Source organism: Cervus canadensis, chromosome 32, assembly GCF_019320065.1.
Source record: "Cervus canadensis isolate Bull #8, Minnesota chromosome 32, ASM1932006v1, whole genome shotgun sequence".
Lineage (NCBI taxonomy): Eukaryota > Metazoa > Chordata > Mammalia > Artiodactyla > Cervidae > Cervus > Cervus canadensis.
In genome coordinates this window covers 34,555,355-34,573,272 of record NC_057417.1, presented here as the reverse complement: position 1 = coordinate 34,573,272, position 17,918 = coordinate 34,555,355, and the positions used below count along the sequence as shown (strand labels likewise).

Sequence of the window (17,918 nt, the reverse complement as noted above, 5' to 3'; positions counted from 1 at the left end):
CAGCTCCTCCTCCATGCGCCTGCCTGGCCTGTGGGCAGCTTGAACGGGGCGGAGCCCTCCGGGGGCGCTGGGCCGGAGGGAAGCGGTGCTGGGCTGGGGCTGGGGCTTGGCCCGGGGTGGGGGTTGGGGGACGCGGGTCCACAGCGGGGCTGACCCTGGCTGGCACGGCCCAGGACCTCGGGTGTGGACACGGCCCTGCCTGCGGGTCTCCTCGCGCCTACACGACCCACGGCCCCGCAGGTCAGGGCGGAGGTCTTTAGCGCTGCCCCTGACTGAGGCTGTCCCAGCTTCCTCTCAAACCACCTCCCAGTCACAGGCCCCCACGCAGCCAGGACTCCAGGCTCAGCGACACGCTTTCCAGACCCTGCTCCTCAGGGCAGGTCTGCGCGTCTGGCTTGGCAGGAGGCAGGCCAGTCCACCCAGCTCAGGCCCATACCACCTGGGTCCAGCTGGACTTTCGGGGGGCTTCCTGAGGTGCCTCTGGGGGGCCAGGCACTCGAGACAAGGTTATGACAGCGCCTCGGGGCTGGGGTCGGCCACAGGCCCCAACGCCTGCACCCTCCCACAGGGCACTCAGAAGTCAAGGAAAGTCACTCTGCTCAGAGGACGGGGGCTGCGGCAGCTGCTCCCCCAGGAGTCTGACCCGCCTGGGGACGGAGGAGCACCACAGACCATGGGGCCACTGTTCCCAGGTGCCTGGGAGGACTGGCCCAAGGCCCAGCTGGACTGCACACAAGCTGCTACCCAGTCAGCCTCCCTCACAGGCCCGACGAGGCCGCCACGGGTCAAAGGCCCACAGGACTGGGTGCCCAGGCTGGGGGAGGAGGCATCAGGGCTCAGGGCACCTGGGCTCTGCTTTGCACCCTCTCCGGGAGCAAGGAGGCCCTCCCCTCCCTCTTGTCTGTCCCTCCTTCCTTCCCTGTGGGCTGCACGGTGCCTGGGAGAGGAGGTGCTCACAGCCAGCCAGGGGCAGGGGTGCCACCCTTCACCCCGGGCGTGGTTGGAGGCACAGGGGCCCCGTGGGACCGTTAGGGGCATCGGGGCCTCGTGGCACCCTGACGGGCATTGGGGCATCATGGGACCGTGACGGGCACTGGGGCCTGGTGGCACTGTGAGGGGCATCGGGGGCTGGCACCACTAAAGCAGATGGGAGGGTGTGAACAAATCTGCTGATATCTGCGACTAGATGACGGCTCTGAGGAAGAAAGGGGAGAAACGGCTGTAATCTTCTGCTAAAAATTTGTTGCCTTGTTTGATTCACAGCTGAGGAAACTGTTGAGACGCTGACGGGAATCTCAAAAGGAAAAGTTCTGAGCCTCTCTTTGATGCGTGGGTGCAATTACCGGCAAACAAAAACTCCCCCTCGCCGGGAGCGGAGGCCTGTTCCCGTCCAAGACCGCAGGTGGGCTCAGGGCAGGCTGCAGAGAAGCTCCAGCCCCACCAGGGTCCTCGGGGGACTGAGAGTTTCTCAGGATACAGGTGGGGTCTCGAGTCCGCAGAGGACCGGGCCTGCCCGACAACCACAGGCCCAGGCAGCAGGGCTGGGCCTGAGCAGGGCTCCTCCCAGGGGCCCCGCAGCCCACTTGCAGCCTGCAGGTCACGGGGGTTTCCTTCTCACGCTCAGATTCTGGGCAAGCTGTGACGGACGGCCAGGGCCCCTGCGTCCGAGCCTTGGAGCTGGCCTCCCGAGCCCCATGCACCTGCCTCGTTGCCGTCAGCAGTCACGTTCTGCCCTGCCCTGCGGGCTGCCCAGGGCGTCTGTCCTCCAGGGCCACGGCTTCCATCCGAGTAAGTGGGAGGGCAGTGAACCTGACCTCTAAGGGCCTTCTCAGCCTAGTGCCCGGGAGACCAGGATGGGGGGCAGACCCCCAGGACCCCTGTGGGCCGTGAAGGACTGCGACAGCCGGGGAGGGGGCCTGCTGTGCCTGCTAAGAGACCCTGCTGGCAGGAGGTAGGGATGCGCTGAGAATTAAAAAGCACAGTTAAGTAACCACCGATCCTCATGCATATTTATGAATCACCCGACTTGAAAACTGAATCAATACCTCTCCCCGCTGCAGGAAGCTCAGCTCAGGGAGAAGGGCGGGAGCTTCAGGGTCCCGCCGAAGCTGAGGGGCAGGGTGAGCCAGACCTCAAGGACAGGGACGCTCAGCCCTCCAGGCCCCGCCAGCCTGCACGCCCGCCTCCGTGAGCCCAGGACCCGCGCGCCCTGCCGCCCGTGGGCTCCGTGACCTTGGGCGGGTCCCTCGAGCGCTGGCTTCACGTCCGACATGCCGTGTGGGCCGGTTTCCTTGGCGCTTGGTGGCTCACCGGACGCTGCCCAGCTCTGAAGCTGGGGGCACCCAGCAGGCCAAGCCTCGAGACTGAGTGCTGGCCGAGGGTGGAGAGCCTGCGGCGTCAGCTGTGGGCCACGTAACTGCAGGCCAGACCCTACAGACCCCCGGCACCAAGCGCCAGAGACTCTCGCGGCCACCGAGCAGGTCACGAGAGGGGTGAAGAGAGAGGGCCTGGGCTGGAGGCAGGAGAGCCGCGGGCAAGGAGATGGCCTGCCGTCTGGGGACCAGCCTCCTGCCGTGGGCCAAGAGAAGCGGGCGCTCTCAAACCCCTGCTCTGGGGCACCACAAGCCAGGGGCCACAGGGGCCGAGGCCCCGCCCCCACCTGCTCCATTTCCCGAGGCCCCGCCCCCACGCGCTGGCCCCGCCCCCACGCCCCGTTTCCCGAGGCCCCGCCCCCACGCCCTCGTTCCCGGAGGCCCCGCCCCCCAGGGCCCCCCAGGACCAGGCACTCCCACTCCTGTGGCCGAGGCTCCTCACAAAGAAGCAGGCTGTGGGGTCGCCATCCAGGGGAGTGTGCTCGCCGCTGCCCAGCCCTGGGGACCGGCCGCTGGAGCCGAGGGGCGGGGTGGGAGCGGGCCGCCAGGCCCCAGGTCCGGTGTGAGCTGGGGCGCAGGCAGGATGGGCCGTGGGAGCGGCGTCACCAGGCCGACGCCCGTGGACGGCCCTTCTCACGTCATCCTCCCCGGACAGTCCCGCCAGCGCCAGGGAGCCTTGCAGGGAGTTTATCTGCCACCGGCCACGAGGCGCCGCGTGTGCCTGAGACACGGGTGAGCTTGCAGGCTGCCTGTGGTTGCGGCCAGAGTCCCCTCGGGGGCCGTGGAGCCTGAGGAGGGGCATTCCCGTCAGGGCCACTACTCGTCCTGTGGACAGCAGCCCCTCTGCTCACACGGACCCCCGGTGAGAGGGTGCAGCCCCTCGGCTGGCGTTCTGTTGCAAGAAACACAGACATCCCTGCTCTGGTTCTGAGATGACCAGGCTGCTCGGAGACTCAATTTGCTCATCTGTAAAATGGGGACTCTGCTCACCTTCCCAGGTCTGGAAAGATCAGAAAGTCAGTGGATGTGAAGACAGTCATAAAGGCAACGCAGCTTTGCTGAGTGTCCCGTTGTTACCTGTGATGACTGTGGAGCAAAAGCCAGGGTTAATCCTGACGGGCGTGTATCACACCTGCCGGATGTGGCCAGTGTGCCCCTATCTGAGGACCCAGGCCTTTCTGGAGTTACGAGAATACGGCGCAGGAAAGCACCCATGCAAATCTGACCCCCAAGGAAGGCAGAGCGGGGACAAGGCCCGGCCCAAGGCTGCAGCGCACGGGTGGGGAGCACTGCCTCCCATCTCAAGTCACCCCCACGTTTGCCCCACCCAGGTGCTGGCAGAGGGACGCGGGACAGAAGACGGAGGTGTCCAGGGACCTGAGAGGGGACACCAGGTCACTTCTGCGTGGCTGCAGCAAGGTCCCCACCCAGTGGGCGGACACCGAGTCCGAGCCAGGCCACAGGGACTCGAGATGCTCGGTCCTTAGTCTCATCAACCTGCCCCAGATCCTGGCTCTTTCGGGTCCAGCAGTGTGGCTCCGCAAGCTCATGGGACCTCTGACCCAGCTGTGCTGTAGAGAGCCGAGGACTGCCCAGGTCTCGCTGGGCAGGTGAGGACCAGGAAAAGTGAGGACAGAGCAGGGGTGCTGCAGAGGCCGGAAGCCCTGGCACACGTGGTGCGCTGCCCCTGTGGCCCCGCGCTGCCCATGCGCAAGATCACAGCCCCGATCCCTGGCTCCAAGCAGCAGACACAGGGAGGTTGGCGGAGCCAGTTACAGGATGCTAATCGCCCACGACCCCCATGCGGAGTCCTTCAGAAGGTGACCTGCTGTGAGAGAGGCTTGTAAACAGCCTGCAGGGAAGCCACGAAAGACAACCCTCACCGTCGGGCGGCGGCCACTGCGGCTGAAGGCCAGCTGTAGGCCCTGGGCCCTCCCAGCGCCCCCCACCCCGATCACCCTCCCAGGCCACCCTGCAGGGAGACTCAGGGCTGCAGTGCAGCAGATGCAAGGCTGGGGAGGTACGGCACAGCGGGTAAGATGGCCAAGCTGCCCCCCAGCTAACAAGGCCCCACACTCCTGTCCACAGACTGGGCTGCCCCCTAAGCTGCTACTGCATCAGGGCAGTGCTCACGGCTGGGACACTGGCCACCCACCTGGGCACCCAGGGCCACGGCTCTCGGGGGAGGGATGGGGGAGGCCGGGGGAGGAGAAGAAGGTGGGACACGCCTGCGGCAGCCCCTGCCCTCCCACAGTGATGGCCCTCCGAGCCTGCTGACCAAGTGACCTGTGTCCCAGCTGGAAATCAGGCACCTGGGCTGCCAGATCTCCCAGTCACAGACAGCAAGCGGCAGGAGGCGCCCCAAATCCGCCCTGAGCCGCGGGAACTGGCAGTGGGGGTGTCCGGTCAGGCCGGCGGCTGCAGGACCAGCTGGGGAATGGGAGGGCCTGGCTGCGGGGCAGAAGAGGGCAGGGTGTCCAGCACCCACGCCCCTCACCACAGACACGGGCTGTGCTCCTCCCGCCAGGCCTCTGAGCTATAACAGAAGATGTTCAGCAAAGCCAGTAAGAAGTTTTCGGAACTGTGATAAAATTCGCCGCCTTAACCATTTTTAAGTGTGTTGTTCGGTTTAAGTGCATTCAAGCTGCTGTGCAGTCGTCAGCACTGTCCACCCACAGGCCTTCCCAAGCCGAGGCCCCCTCCCCAGGGCTCTGCCCCTCAGCCCCTGGCCCCACTCTCTGCCTCCTGTTTCTGTGACCCTGGCTCCTCCAGGGACCCCACACAGGTGGAATCCTGTGTCTGTCCTTCTGTGCGAGCTTCCCGGTGGGGTGGACATAGACCCTAACAGAGTCTCAGCGACATCCTCCCGGAGGAGAGCGAGACCAGGAGACCCGACCCCTAGACCCTCACGCTCTCGGTTCACGACATCCAGCAAGTTCTAAGCTGGCTGGGGGAGAGGGAGCTGGATATGCTGATCCCAAAGTTCATATAAAAGTGAACAAGAGAAAACCCTGATAAACAAAGAGTTGGGAGCAGCAGGACACCGAGCCCCAGCCTCGACCTGACCCGGGGCATTGGGTGCACGAGGGGGCTGACCTCACGCCAATGAGGAAAAGACAGGCTTTCAGGAAGTGGTCCAGGGGTACCAGGAGGAGCCCCTCCCAAAACCATGCCTCCCACCTAATAAAAAACCCAAACCAGATTCCAAATCCGTCAGATTTATGTAAAAAATGAAACTGCCCCAGAAAACCAGAAGATACCATGAGAGAATTCTTTACTATCTGGACATGAGAAACGTAAAGATATGAACAAAAACCCAAAAGCTAAAAAGGAAAAGGTGATAAATGCATCTGTAATAAAATAAATCTAAAAGCCAAAAACTTCTGCTTGGTTAAAAAAAAAAAAAGGGAAAACAGCACAAACATAAAAGTCAAAAGACAAATGATAATTAGAAAAACATATTCACAACTTAAAACATCCTTAATATACAAAGAGCTCCAAGAAACCAACAAGAAAAGGACCAACAGACCATTTGAAAAATGAACCAAGGACATCAACACACACGAACACATTTAAAAATCCTCACTCACAGGTGATAAAGGGACTGACAGTTCCAACTACCCTGTTTTCACCCCCTGGGCCAGAGAGGTCCGGAGGCCTGCTGTCTGGGGCAGGGGGTCCGCACCCTCACGGCGCAGCCGTCGCATGACCGTCGGTGCTGCTGTCGCAACCCACGCAGGTTCCTGCCAACCCTCTCTTCTGGGAGTCTCTCCCACACACAGACACATGCATGGCAGAGGCGTGAGCAAAAGGATGTATGCCATGGCAAGGTCGTGATCACGTTCCTGGTAACCGGCAGGATTAAAGCATCATAACACACGCAAGCAGGCGTGCCACGTGTTGTGTGAAACTAACAGGACACACGTATCTGTGGGGAGAGCCCCCAAACGCAGAGAGACGAAAGCACCAGAAGTGTGAAGGCGGGCTGAGTTTACAGGGGGTGGGGGGGGGGTGGGCAGTACAGACTCCCATTAGGGGGAGCAAACCCACCAGCTCCAAGAAGCTACATAGGAGAGGAGCCGGACGAGAGCCTCACGTGCACCTGGCCTGATGCTCGCAGCCCTGGGCGCTGGCTCCCCCGACACAAAGGAGCCAGGACCCGGGAAGGGAAGCGTCCACCCAGAGCCCCGGTCTGCAGGTCAGGAGCTCACACCTGGACATGCGTCCTCCGGAGCCCACCTCCGGGGCGCCCTGCCCGTGTCACCACGTGCGCCTTGGAGTTCCTGTGCCCCAGGAACACTGGCTGCAGTCAGGCCGGGTCGCTGCACTCGGCTCAGTGCCCGGCGGAGGGGTGATGCCAGAGCTGCCCGCCCGGGACCCCCTACCACAGGCAGGCAGGGCGCACGGCACACGGCTGCTCACGGCCCGGGGAGGGCAGCTGGCTGGAGGGCAGCCTGGTCTTGACACCACAGAGCTCCGGCTTGGCCAGGACGGGGGTGGGGCGGCAGGATGCAGCCGGCCCGGTGGGCCTCATACAGGCTTTCAGGGCAGACCAGGGCTGCTGGCCAGGGAGGTCTGGACCTCCGCTGGGGCAGTGCAGCCGGCTTGGGGTGGGGGGCATGATCGTGTCACCTCCCGCCATGCGGCAGATGGGTGGCTTCTGCGTGCCAGGCTGCCTCTGCTCGGGGGGAACAGCACGCCCACCTCAGTGCCCGTGAGTGTTGAGTGAGAGCAGGAGCAGGTCAGGCCAGTGGTGCGCCCGGGTGCGGCCAGGAAGGGGCCAGGGCCACAGCTGAGGGAGGGGCTGGCGTGTGCAGAGCCGTGGCTGCGCCGTGGCTGCGCCGTGGCCAGTCCACACCCAGTGTCAAGGGACCAGACGTGCAGAGCGACAGCAGCCTGCAGGGCTGGGGGTGGGGCGAGCCTGGGCCACGAGGGACACAGCTGGCCTCGCCAGGGACAGCCTCGGGGGCTCACCCCACCCGGCACCAGGCGCCACGGCCTGCAGGGTCCTGCCCCCGCCAGGGAGCAACGCCCAGAGAGCATTCCAGAAGCACGGGCAGCAGACCGTCAGGAAATAACCTATCTAGTCGGGGACAGGACACGCTCAAGGCCCAGGAGGACCCAAAGGCGAGACAGGCTCCGAGAAGCAGAGCCTGGACCGGCTGTAGGTTCAGGGCTCCTGGCCAGTGAGAACCGGTGAGGGAGGGACCTCGGGTCCAAGGACTGACCCTGGCCGGGGGGGAGGGCAGGCGGAACCTGCAGTCGAGGGGCCAGTGGGGCTCGGGTCTGCTGCATGGGGAGTGGGTGGGAGCCGCGGGCAGCGAGGCGTGAAGGCTGTCCCCCTTGCAGCCCGCCCCCGGTTACAGCCCTGTCCCCCTACCTGCCCCCCGTATCCCGGAGAGGAGGCCAGGCTGGGGGCCGCTGTGATTAGATGGGGTCAGAGGCGAGGGCAGCGAGGCATGAAGAGCAGTGAAGGCTGCCCCTCCCGCAGCCGCCCCCCCACACCCCGGCCCCCGTATCCCAGAGCAGGAGGAGGCCAGGCCAGGAGCCGCTATGATTAGACGGGGTGGGAGCCGGGCAGTTTCCTCCACACGTTCTCCACTCACAGGGAACCCGGCAATTTTCTACCCACTCCATTTCCAAAAAAGACAGTCAGTGTAAATGTCACCGGGCTGCAGTCAGGCCCCTTCCTGAGCACAGCTTCCCCCTCACCACCACGACCGGAAGCAGGTGGGGCGGGGACGTGAGGGGACGCTCCCGCTCGGGGGGCTTCTCCCGCCCCCTCTGAGCGACGGTGGGACGGGGGCTCAAACCCCAAAGATGAATTCTGCCTAATTACGCGCGTGCTGAGGCATTTAGAGGTACAGATGTTTGCAATTTGCTTTAAAATGCGTCAAGAAGAGAGACAGGACTAATGGAAGGAAGGGGCGGACAGGTGCGTCACGGCGGCCGAGGGAGAGTGTCCCCAGCAGGGGGGACACGGGGTGCTCACGGAGAAACTCTTGCAACTTTGCTGTATGTCTGACCACGTCTGCAACGTCGGGAAACCGGTAGGGCTGCGTCAGCACGCTGGCTCCACTCCCGGGACCCAGGGGAGCCACAGGGCCCGAGGCCTCCTGCCCGCCTGCGGAAGGCTTGCTCCTCACCGGAAGGGGCCCTGCTGGGGGACCAGTGGCCATCAGGCCCAGAGCTGCAGTGTGTCTGACCCTCAGGCCGCTCCCCAGAGCGCCAGGTGGCTCGCTGGCCGACAGCCCCAGACGTGGCCCACGATGTGGACACACAGGGCACCATCGAGGTGACACTGTCACGAAGAGCAGTGACCTCGGCAGAGCAGTGCTCCTGGCTGGAGGTCACCAGGCTCTGCACCACAGCCGGCAGGAGGTGGGGTCAGCTCCACGTCCCGGCCAGCAGACCGAGACCAGGGCCACCACCATGGAGGGGCAGGACCAACAGCAGGCCCCGGGCCCACTGCTGAGGAGGGCGCTGGGCACAGCCAGGTGGGGGCAGGGCGGGGCGCCGCAGGCCTGGGGCACCGGGAGTGTGACCCGCAGAGTCTGGTTCCCAGAGGACCCCCGCAGCTTCAGGCCCAGAGTTTCAGGGGGTCTGCTCGAGAGCAGCCTGTATCAGAACATCCCGCCTTCACAAAACGGCCAGGCGTGTCTGGCTCCTGCGGCCTCAGTCCTGCCGTCGCTAAGCAGGGCTCGTCTCCCTGATGGCTGCCTACTTTAGGGACACGCGGGTCACCCCAGACGCAGTGGGAAGAGCCGACAGCCCCAGAAGACCGGGACAGGCCACATGGCACAGAATGAGTGGCCAGGAGCCCGCCTGGCACCATCGCCCAGCCCTGCCAGGCACCAGCGGGCAGACGGGCAGCCACGCACTCGGCTCTGAGCAGTAACTGGAGCGCGTGCCTCACCAACCAGCTGTGAACTAATTACAAGAAGTTCTAACTAGTCGACTCCCTCTCCAAGCATATGTTCCCAATTAAGTCAAACTGCAGCTGATTTTAATCAATCTTCCTTGAAGCAGCCCGCCGTGAAGACTCTTCCAGGGGAGAGGGGAGGGGGCTGCATCAGGAGCAGGCCGGCAGTGCCGCAGACAGACACAAGCTGGGGGGCGGTGTGCCGAGCCACCCCCAGCCTGCATCCCCCGCCCTGACCCGGACTCTGGTCCGCAACGCTGCGGTCACATGGACCAAGCCTGGGGCCAGCCAGGCCACCTGCAGGGAGCCTGCCTCTCCTGCGGCCTCCATGGCCCAGGGACCAGGTCTCTGCCCTCACAATGGTGTGGCCACACATGGCCCCTGAGCCCTTGTCAGCCACTCCTGTTATCCCCCACGGGGGCTCATCGCCCCCCATTTTATAAAGGACGTGCTGGGGACTCAGATGGCAAAGCACGACACGCCTGAGACCACCCAGCCGAGGAGGAGGGCTCCAGCTGAGGTCTACAGACGCAGATGCCCCAGCCCACGGGGGCCCGCCTGGGGCCCAGGAGGCTGGACGTGCTCGACATCGTGGACCGCAGCCCCCGCACCCACTGACTGACCGTGCTCACTGCACCTCTGTCCTGGTCTGACCCCCGACACCCGCAGCGGGGCCGCGGCGGCACCTCGTGACTGTCGGCTTCAGCAGGACTGGCTAAGCCCTGTCCCGAGGCCCGGGAGCTGTCAGCCATGACCTCGGGCGCGCTTGACCCACCGCGGCCGCTGACGGGCAGCCGGGGATTCACCTGCCAGCAGCCGCCCCGCGTCAGGACTGCGGCCCAATTAAAACCGAGCGAGATGACAGGTCCGGAGCTGAACACCGACCAGCGCGGCTCCCGGCGCCGTGCTCCATCAAGGATGTCACGTCTCCCGTCTCCAGGAATCGGGAATAAAAAAGAGATTTGATTTGCCTCTAATAGGTGTCAAGACAAAAATCAATGGCCTGTCCAGAATCTGGGTAATCACAGACCTGCAGGTTTCTTGCCTGAGAACAATTTAGACAGGAGGATAAAAATGAAAAAGTAACACTGCAACAGTGTAAACAGCTACGGGCCCTCACAGCTGCAGGCTGACCGGGACCCTCTGCTGGGCCTCTGCCCCCGGGAGCACGGCCAGCATACCCGCCCCGGGCGCCGCAGGGGCTCTGCAGGGAGCGGTCGGGAAAACAGGCTGCGCATCAACGAAGCACACGGGGCTGGAGGTGCTGGGGGGCGGCAGCGCGGCCGAGGCAGGGGTGCCCACCCCGGGCTCGGGACCCGAGCCCTCAGCCAGCGAGGGCGTCTGGAGGGGACAGGCCCCCGGGTCAGTCTGGCCCGTTCACCGGGAAGTGGACGGCTGTGGCGCGGGAGCCTCGCAGGAGGGTGGGCGCGCCTCGGACAAACTCACCTGCAGGGTGAGCCGCTCCAGCTGCGCCTCCAGCGCCTTCTTCTCCTCCTCCAGGCGACTCCGCTCCGCTTCCAGCTCCTCAACCTTCAACCTGCAAGGGGAGCAGACCGTGACGGAGGCCCACTGCAGCACGGCCTCTGGGCAGGGAACAGGGAAGGGCCATGACACGGTTAAATAGGCACTTGTGAAAATATGACACAGGGAGGGGACAGCCAGGAACAGCCCTGAAAACACAGCAGGGGGTGGGGGTGAGCACAGTGTCTATGGGGGGCGCTGACCGCGACGCTGGGGGGCAGGGGGACTAATGGGGGGCGAGGGGGGCGCTGACCGCGACGCCGGGGGGCAGGGGGACTAATGGGGGGCGGAGGGGGTGCTGACCGCAACGCCAAGCGGGCAGGGAGACTAACGGGGGGCAGGTGGGGTCTGTGTGCCCTATGCCCACTGGTCCACCCCACACGTGGGACCACACCCTGGGGAGGACTCGAGAATCAAGAAAAGGACCAAACTCCATGAAAACACAGAAAAGACACACAACATGGGCTGTGGATGTGGCTGGGGCTGGGGGCCACCAGGGCAGGATGCAGACACAGGCGCTCTCGCCCCGAGGGCCCAGAGGCCACGCAAGCCCGGGGCGGCGGCAGGCGCACAGGTAGGCCTTCGCTGTTGTGAGAAGGTGGCTGTTTCTGTCTTCATGTTTTACAGAAACTGCGCTGATATAGTTTAAAATAAACAAGTGCTTGGGGGCTCCCTGCTGGTTCAGTGGTGAAGACTCCGCCTGCCAACGCAGGAGATGTAGGTTCGATCCCTGATCCGGAAGGATCCCACGGGCTGTGGAGCAACGAAGCCCGTGCGGCCACGGCTCCTGAGCTTGCGCTCTAGGGCCCGTGTGCGGCAGCTACTGAAGTCCGCACTCCACAGAGCCCGTGCCCTGCACAGGAGAGGCCGCGGTGACGAGAGGCCGTGCGCGCGACGACAGAGAGACCCGCTGCTCGTCACAACTAGAGGAGAGCTGGTGTGCAGCAATTAGACCCAGCACGGCCAAACGTAAATAAATAAAATGAAAAATAAAAAAGTGCCCAGGAAGCAGGGCCAAGCGTTGACACAGGGCGAGGGACACAGCCTCTCCCACCAGCAGGGTGGAGGACTCACGCCCCATGGGTCATTCAGGAAGGTCGACTCGGGAGTGGGAGGGTGATTTTCTTCAGACAGAACTGCTCCAGAATGGCCTCACAAATCAACAAAAGTGAGATTGGAAGGGACCAAACTCTTTCCAAGGGGCCTAACTGTACCTCTGAAAAAAGCACCAAGATTTATAGGGACACAGAAACGTTCAGAACCCAACAAGCTGACACACACGGTCTGCCGTCAGTCAGAGGTTACCGGGCATTGAAAGAATGAGGAAAACATGACCCACAATGAGGAGCATAACCAAGAAAGAACTACACAGGCATTAAATCAGCATCCATGGACATGAAAAGTTATTAAAAGCTCCTGGAATAAAGGCACGTTCCATTGGGTGGGAGCTGCAGTGTCTGAGATGAAAAACACTGGATGGGATTCATGATGGATGAGACTCTGCAGGACAAAAGTTTAGTGCCCTTGAAGACAGGGCGATAAAAACCACCATGGTGTCACAGGGAGGAAAATCAATCTCCAAAACCGGAGAGGGCAGCGCGAGCAGGGGGCAGCTTCACGAAGCAGGATTCACGTGTGACTGGAGGCCCGTGGGGCGGGGGGCGGGGCACAGAAAAATACTGCAGAAGGGTCCAAATGTGGTCAAAGTATAAAGCCACACAAATCCCAGCACAAGAAAGATAAGCAAACAGCCCCAATGCATGGAACAATGTGGGTGCTTAAAACCAGTGCTAATAAGGAGACCCTACAAGCAGCCACAGGAAGGAAATGCTACCCACGGAGCAACACAGCAGATTTCTCAGCAGAGAAACGCAAGTGAGAAAGAGGAGAAAAATCTATCAAATGCTGGAAGAAATGAAAAATGTCAACCTAGAATTCTATTCCCAGTGAAAATATCTTTCAAAAAACAAAAGCAAAATGAAGATGTTCTCAGGCACAAAGAAGCAGAGGATTTATCCTGGGCCGGCCTGCCCCGCAGGGAATGTGATGGGAAAGCCTCCAGGCGGAAGGGGAGAGGACCCACCGAGGCGGGAGCAGCAAAACTGGCTTCATGCTATTTAAATCTTTAGAAAATACCTAAATCACTGTTTTAAAAAGAGATTAAACAAAACCAATAAAAACATACTGGGGTTTAAGTCCAGATAAAATGTGTGACAGCCAGAACACAGGGCTGCATGACAGAGGCAAGCAGCTGTAGACTGCACGCTGCATGTGAAGAGGCATCTGTCACTGGGAGGCAGACGGGGATAAGTGAAGGGTGAGCGTTAAAAACCCAGGCAGCCACTAAGAAAAGACAAAGCGACAACTAATAGGCCGAAAAGGGAAATAAATGGTATCATAAAAAAACATGCAAATAGTTCAAAGGAAGTCAGAAATACAGGAAAACGGGAATGGAGATAGGACAAACAGAAAAGAAAATAAGACAAGGTCAAAGGTAACCACACAATGATCACATTAAATGTAAATGCTCTAAACACCCCCAATTAAAAGGCAGAGAGAGGGACTGCCCTGGTCCAGAGGCTAGGCCTCTGTGCTCCCAATGCAGGGGCCCAGGCTTGATCCGTGGTCAGGGAACGAGATGCCACGCGTCACAACTAAAGACCCCACACGCCACAGCTGAGACCTGGCGTGGCCACATATATAAATGAGTATTTTAAAAACAATATTAAAATAAAAAAAGGTAGAGAGAGGATCCAGTGGACGGAAAGGCAGCCCCCAGTTAGACGCCCCGGACAAAGCAGCAGAGAGTGGGCGGCGGCAATGCTGGGGCGGGGCTGGAAGGCAGGAGACAACGTCATTAGCTCTCAGGGGGCGTGGCTGAGTGCTTAGGAACGGGGCACTGTGGAGTCCAGGGGGCCGATGAGCGCAGTGTTCAAAGGGCTTCCTGCTTCCTCCTGTTTATAATGGAAGTGAAGCGGGAACTGTGCACAGCGTGTCACCCCTGACCTGATGCCCAAAACTCAGGCATCTTCCCCAGAGCCAGCCCATCAGCCCATCAAGGGATTCACCAGACACACGTGGGCTGGGACTGTGCAACGGGCCACCTGCAGGCCCTGCAAAGTGGCGGAAAATAAAACCAAGAAATGGAGGTGCTGATAATGAGGGACAGGGACGAGCTATGTGGCCCACTCGGTGCTACCCACACAACCCTCCTGTAAACCAACAGTCATCCCAAATCACCGCCACCAGCTGGACAAGGGGAAGCAAGGGAAGAAAGGGGCAAGGAGGGAAGGATGGACGCTGGGGTGGCTGGACAAAAGAGACTTCAGGGGAGATATCTAGACAGTGGCTGCCCAAAAAAAAGGCATTTCAAAAATGTAAAACCGTTTATTCACCAAGAAGACACAATAACCATAAATGAATATGCTCCTAAAAGCAGAGCTTCAAAACACATGAAACGGAAAATGACAACTGGAAGGAAAAACAGACAAATCCACAAGTATGTTTGGAGATGTCAGAGCTCCTTGCCAAGGAGTTAAACCTGTGGACAGATGCTGAGCAAGGACCCGCAGTCCACCAGGACTTCACAGAACGTTCCACCTGACACTGTGCAACACACGCTTTTCTCGAGTACAGACAGAACGTTCTCCAAGACGGAGCATATTCCTGGGACATTAATAAACACTGGCAAATTAAAAAATGAAAACTATACAAACTAATTCACGGACTATAATGGAATTTAAACCAGGCATCCATAACAGAAGGGCTTCCCTGGTGGCTCAGTGGTAAAGAACCTGCCTGCCAATGCAGGAGACACGGGTTCAATCCTTGGGTTGGGAAGATAAATCTCCTGGAGAAGGAAGTGGCAACCTATTCCAGTATTCTTTCCTGGGAAATCCCATGGACAGAGGAGTCTGGTGGGCTATAGTCCATGGGGTTGCAAAAGAGTTGGACACGACTTAGTGGCTGAACAAAACAAGAGGGAAATATCGACGCCCTGGAAAACGCAGCAGCACATCAGAATAACACTGTTAAAGGGAGATGATGAAATCAGAAAACATCTGTAATGAACGAAAGTGAGAACACGACAGACCTCAGGTGCGGGGTCAGGTGTGGGGTGCAGCTGAAGCAGTGCTTAGGGAGAAATCTGTAGCCTTAAACACTTATATTATAACAAGAAAAACCTCAAATCAACAATCCAAGTTCCCACCTTAAGAAACTAAAAAAAGAAAAAAGGGAAAAGTACACCCAAAGCAAGAAGAACTAATAAAGCGCAGAAATCAATGAAACAGGAAAACAATGAGAAAAATGAAAGAAATCTGACACTGTTCCTCTGGAAAGACCAATTAAATTGTGAGGCTCCGGCGGAAGAGGCCAGGCAGCAGCGCCAGGAACGGGGGAGCCCACCCTGGGCCCTGCAGACACACACGGGAGCCACGCGGGCGTCCACATGGACAACTGCCTGTGGCCCAGCCACATCGCCCACACAAAACCCACAACCCAGCCTTCAGAGGCCTTCCACAACAGAAATATCCAGGCCTACGTGGTTTCACAAGGTGCAAACATTTAATGAAGAAATAATGCTAATTCTACACAATCTCATCCAGAAAAAAGAAGGAATAATTCCCAGCTTGGCACAGGAGGCCAGCATTACGCTCGAAGAGAAACAGATGAGGACAGAAAATAAACAAAACCCACACACCCGTATCCCTCATCAACGAAAACATCATCAACAAAACATGAGCAAGTTGAGTCCAGCAATACGAAAGAACAGTGACAGCCAAGGAGACTTATCTTGTGATGTCAGACTGGTTCAATATTGAAAAATAAATCAATATAAACTACCATATTGGCAGCTCAAAGAAGAAAAAACACAATTGTATCAATCCGTGGAAAAAGAAAGGATTTGACAAAGTTCAACATCTGTTCATGACAAACCAAGAATAAAAGACCGATCAAGAATGGAAGAGAACTCCTACATCCTGATACGCATACAAAAACCTACGACTAACATCATTCTCAATGGCGAAAGACTAGGAGCTCCCTCAAGACCAGAACAAGGCAGACACTCCAACACCAGCCTGGAAGTCTTAACCTTTGGTTAACCTCCGGCGCACTGCTCGGAGAAGACTTGAAACTGATACAGACAATTTATGAAAGTCGTTCAGTTGTGTCTGACTCTTTATGACCCCGTGGACTGTAGCCCGCCAGGCTCCTCTGTCCATGGAATTCTCCAGGCAAGAACACTGGAGTGGGTAGCCATTCCCTTCTCCAGGGGATTTTCTCGACGCAGGGGTCGGACCTGGGTCTCCCGCACTGCTGGCGGATTCTTCACCATCTGAGCCATCAGGGAAGCTCAGATAATTTAGAGACAGGAGTATCTGCGCAGTGAGACCCCAAGGAATCAACCAAAAATAAACACCAAAAACCCTCACAGGACTGAAAAGTGAATTTGGTAAGGTACAGGATATCAGATGAACAACTCAAGAATCAGTCACTTCTATGCAGTCATAGTACATAACAGTAAGGCAAAGTAAAACAAAATTTACGACTGATATAAAAGACACACTTAGGCATAAATCTAATAAAACATGCAGAATCTGTATAATGAAAAGACAAAATGCTGATGAAAAAAATCAAAGATGTAAATAAACAGACACTGTGTTCATGGAATGGGAGACCCAACACAACGAGAACGTCAGTTCTTCCCAAATGACATACTGATTTAACACAAAGCCAATAAACTCCAGCAGGACTTCTTTTTTTTGGGGGGGGGGGGGTGTAGATCTAGACAAACCAACTCTAAAATTTATACAGAAAGTCAAAGGAACTAGAACACCTAAAACAACTCTGAAGAAGAATTAAATCAGAGGAGTCACTCTGGTAGATTTTAACTTACCCCAAGGCTACAAGTAATCAAGACAGTGGTGATGAGATAAACACCGAGATCAATACAGCAAGGCAGAGAGTCCAGAAGAGAGAGAGATGCCCAAATGATCTGTGACAACGACACAAAGGCAATTCCACCAAGGAAGGGCGGCCTTTGCCATGAATTGTCCGGAAGGAATTAAACATCTTTAGGCAAAAATAAATTTTCACCTAAACCTCATGTCTTACACCGGCTTCAACTGAACATGGGTCAGAAGTTTAAATGTAAAATGTGATATCATAAAATTTTAAGAAATAAACAAAGGAGAACATCTTTGATACGCAAGGCTAAGCAAAAAGTTTTCAGACTCAATATCTAAAAACTGATAAATTGGACTTTTTTAAAATTTAAAACTTTTGTTAAAGACATTGGTAAGATAATGAAAAAAACAGGCTACCGAGTAAAAGAAAATATTTGCAAATCACGTATTTGACAAGCACATATCCACTATAAATAAAGAACTTACAAAATTCAACAATAAGTAAAAAAAAACCCAACAGAACAGCAACAAGAAAAAAACAACTAAATATTTAAACAGATATCTCACCAAAAAGGCTAAACAGGTTACAACTAATGAAAACACGCTCAACATCACTAGCCGCTTGGGCAGACACTCCAGCCGCCGAGTTCTCATTTCCACTCAGTGCAGCTGTTTTCTCACTTCATTTGTCTCTTCCTTTAAAGCGCGTCGTTTGGATGTGCTGCTACCGTTTCCCAGGGTGGATATTTCCCTCTCGTCTTTCTGTTTCTGTTGTTCAGTCACTAAGTCGTGTCCAACTCTTTTGCAACCCCACGGACTGTGGCCCACCAGACTCCTCTGTCCATGGGATTTCCCAGGCAACACGTGAAAAGCCATGGTGAGACAGCCATGGTGTGTGGTATCACACACCCAGCAGAAGGGCTAAATAAAATAAGAATACTGACAATACCAAGTGCCGACACAGAAGAACCCAAACTCACACGCAGTTCTGTTTAAATAACCACCAAACTACTTTCCAAAGCCAAACACACACTGAACACATTACTTAGAAATTCCACTCTGGGGTATCTACCCTGGAGAAATGGAAATCATTGCCCCTACACAACCTGCACACAAATGTTTATAACAGTTCTAGTCGTAACTGCCCCAAGCTGAAAAGAACACAAATATCCTTCAGGAAGTGACCAGATACAC

The 17,918-nt window shown here is 57.7% G+C and overlaps 1 protein-coding gene across 2 annotated transcripts in view; it reads right to left on the bottom strand.

Moving 5' to 3' along the window:
* MAD1L1 (mitotic arrest deficient 1 like 1) overlaps positions 1–17,918 on the bottom strand; it is a 233,028-nt gene that overhangs the window by 46,276 nt on the left and 168,834 nt on the right. For both annotated transcript variants that reach the window (XM_043456237.1, XM_043456239.1), the window contains one exon: positions 10,741–10,831. In XM_043456237.1, the coding sequence (XP_043312172.1) occupies positions 10,741–10,831 (91 nt within the window). The remainder of the gene's footprint in view (positions 1–10,740; positions 10,832–17,918) is intronic.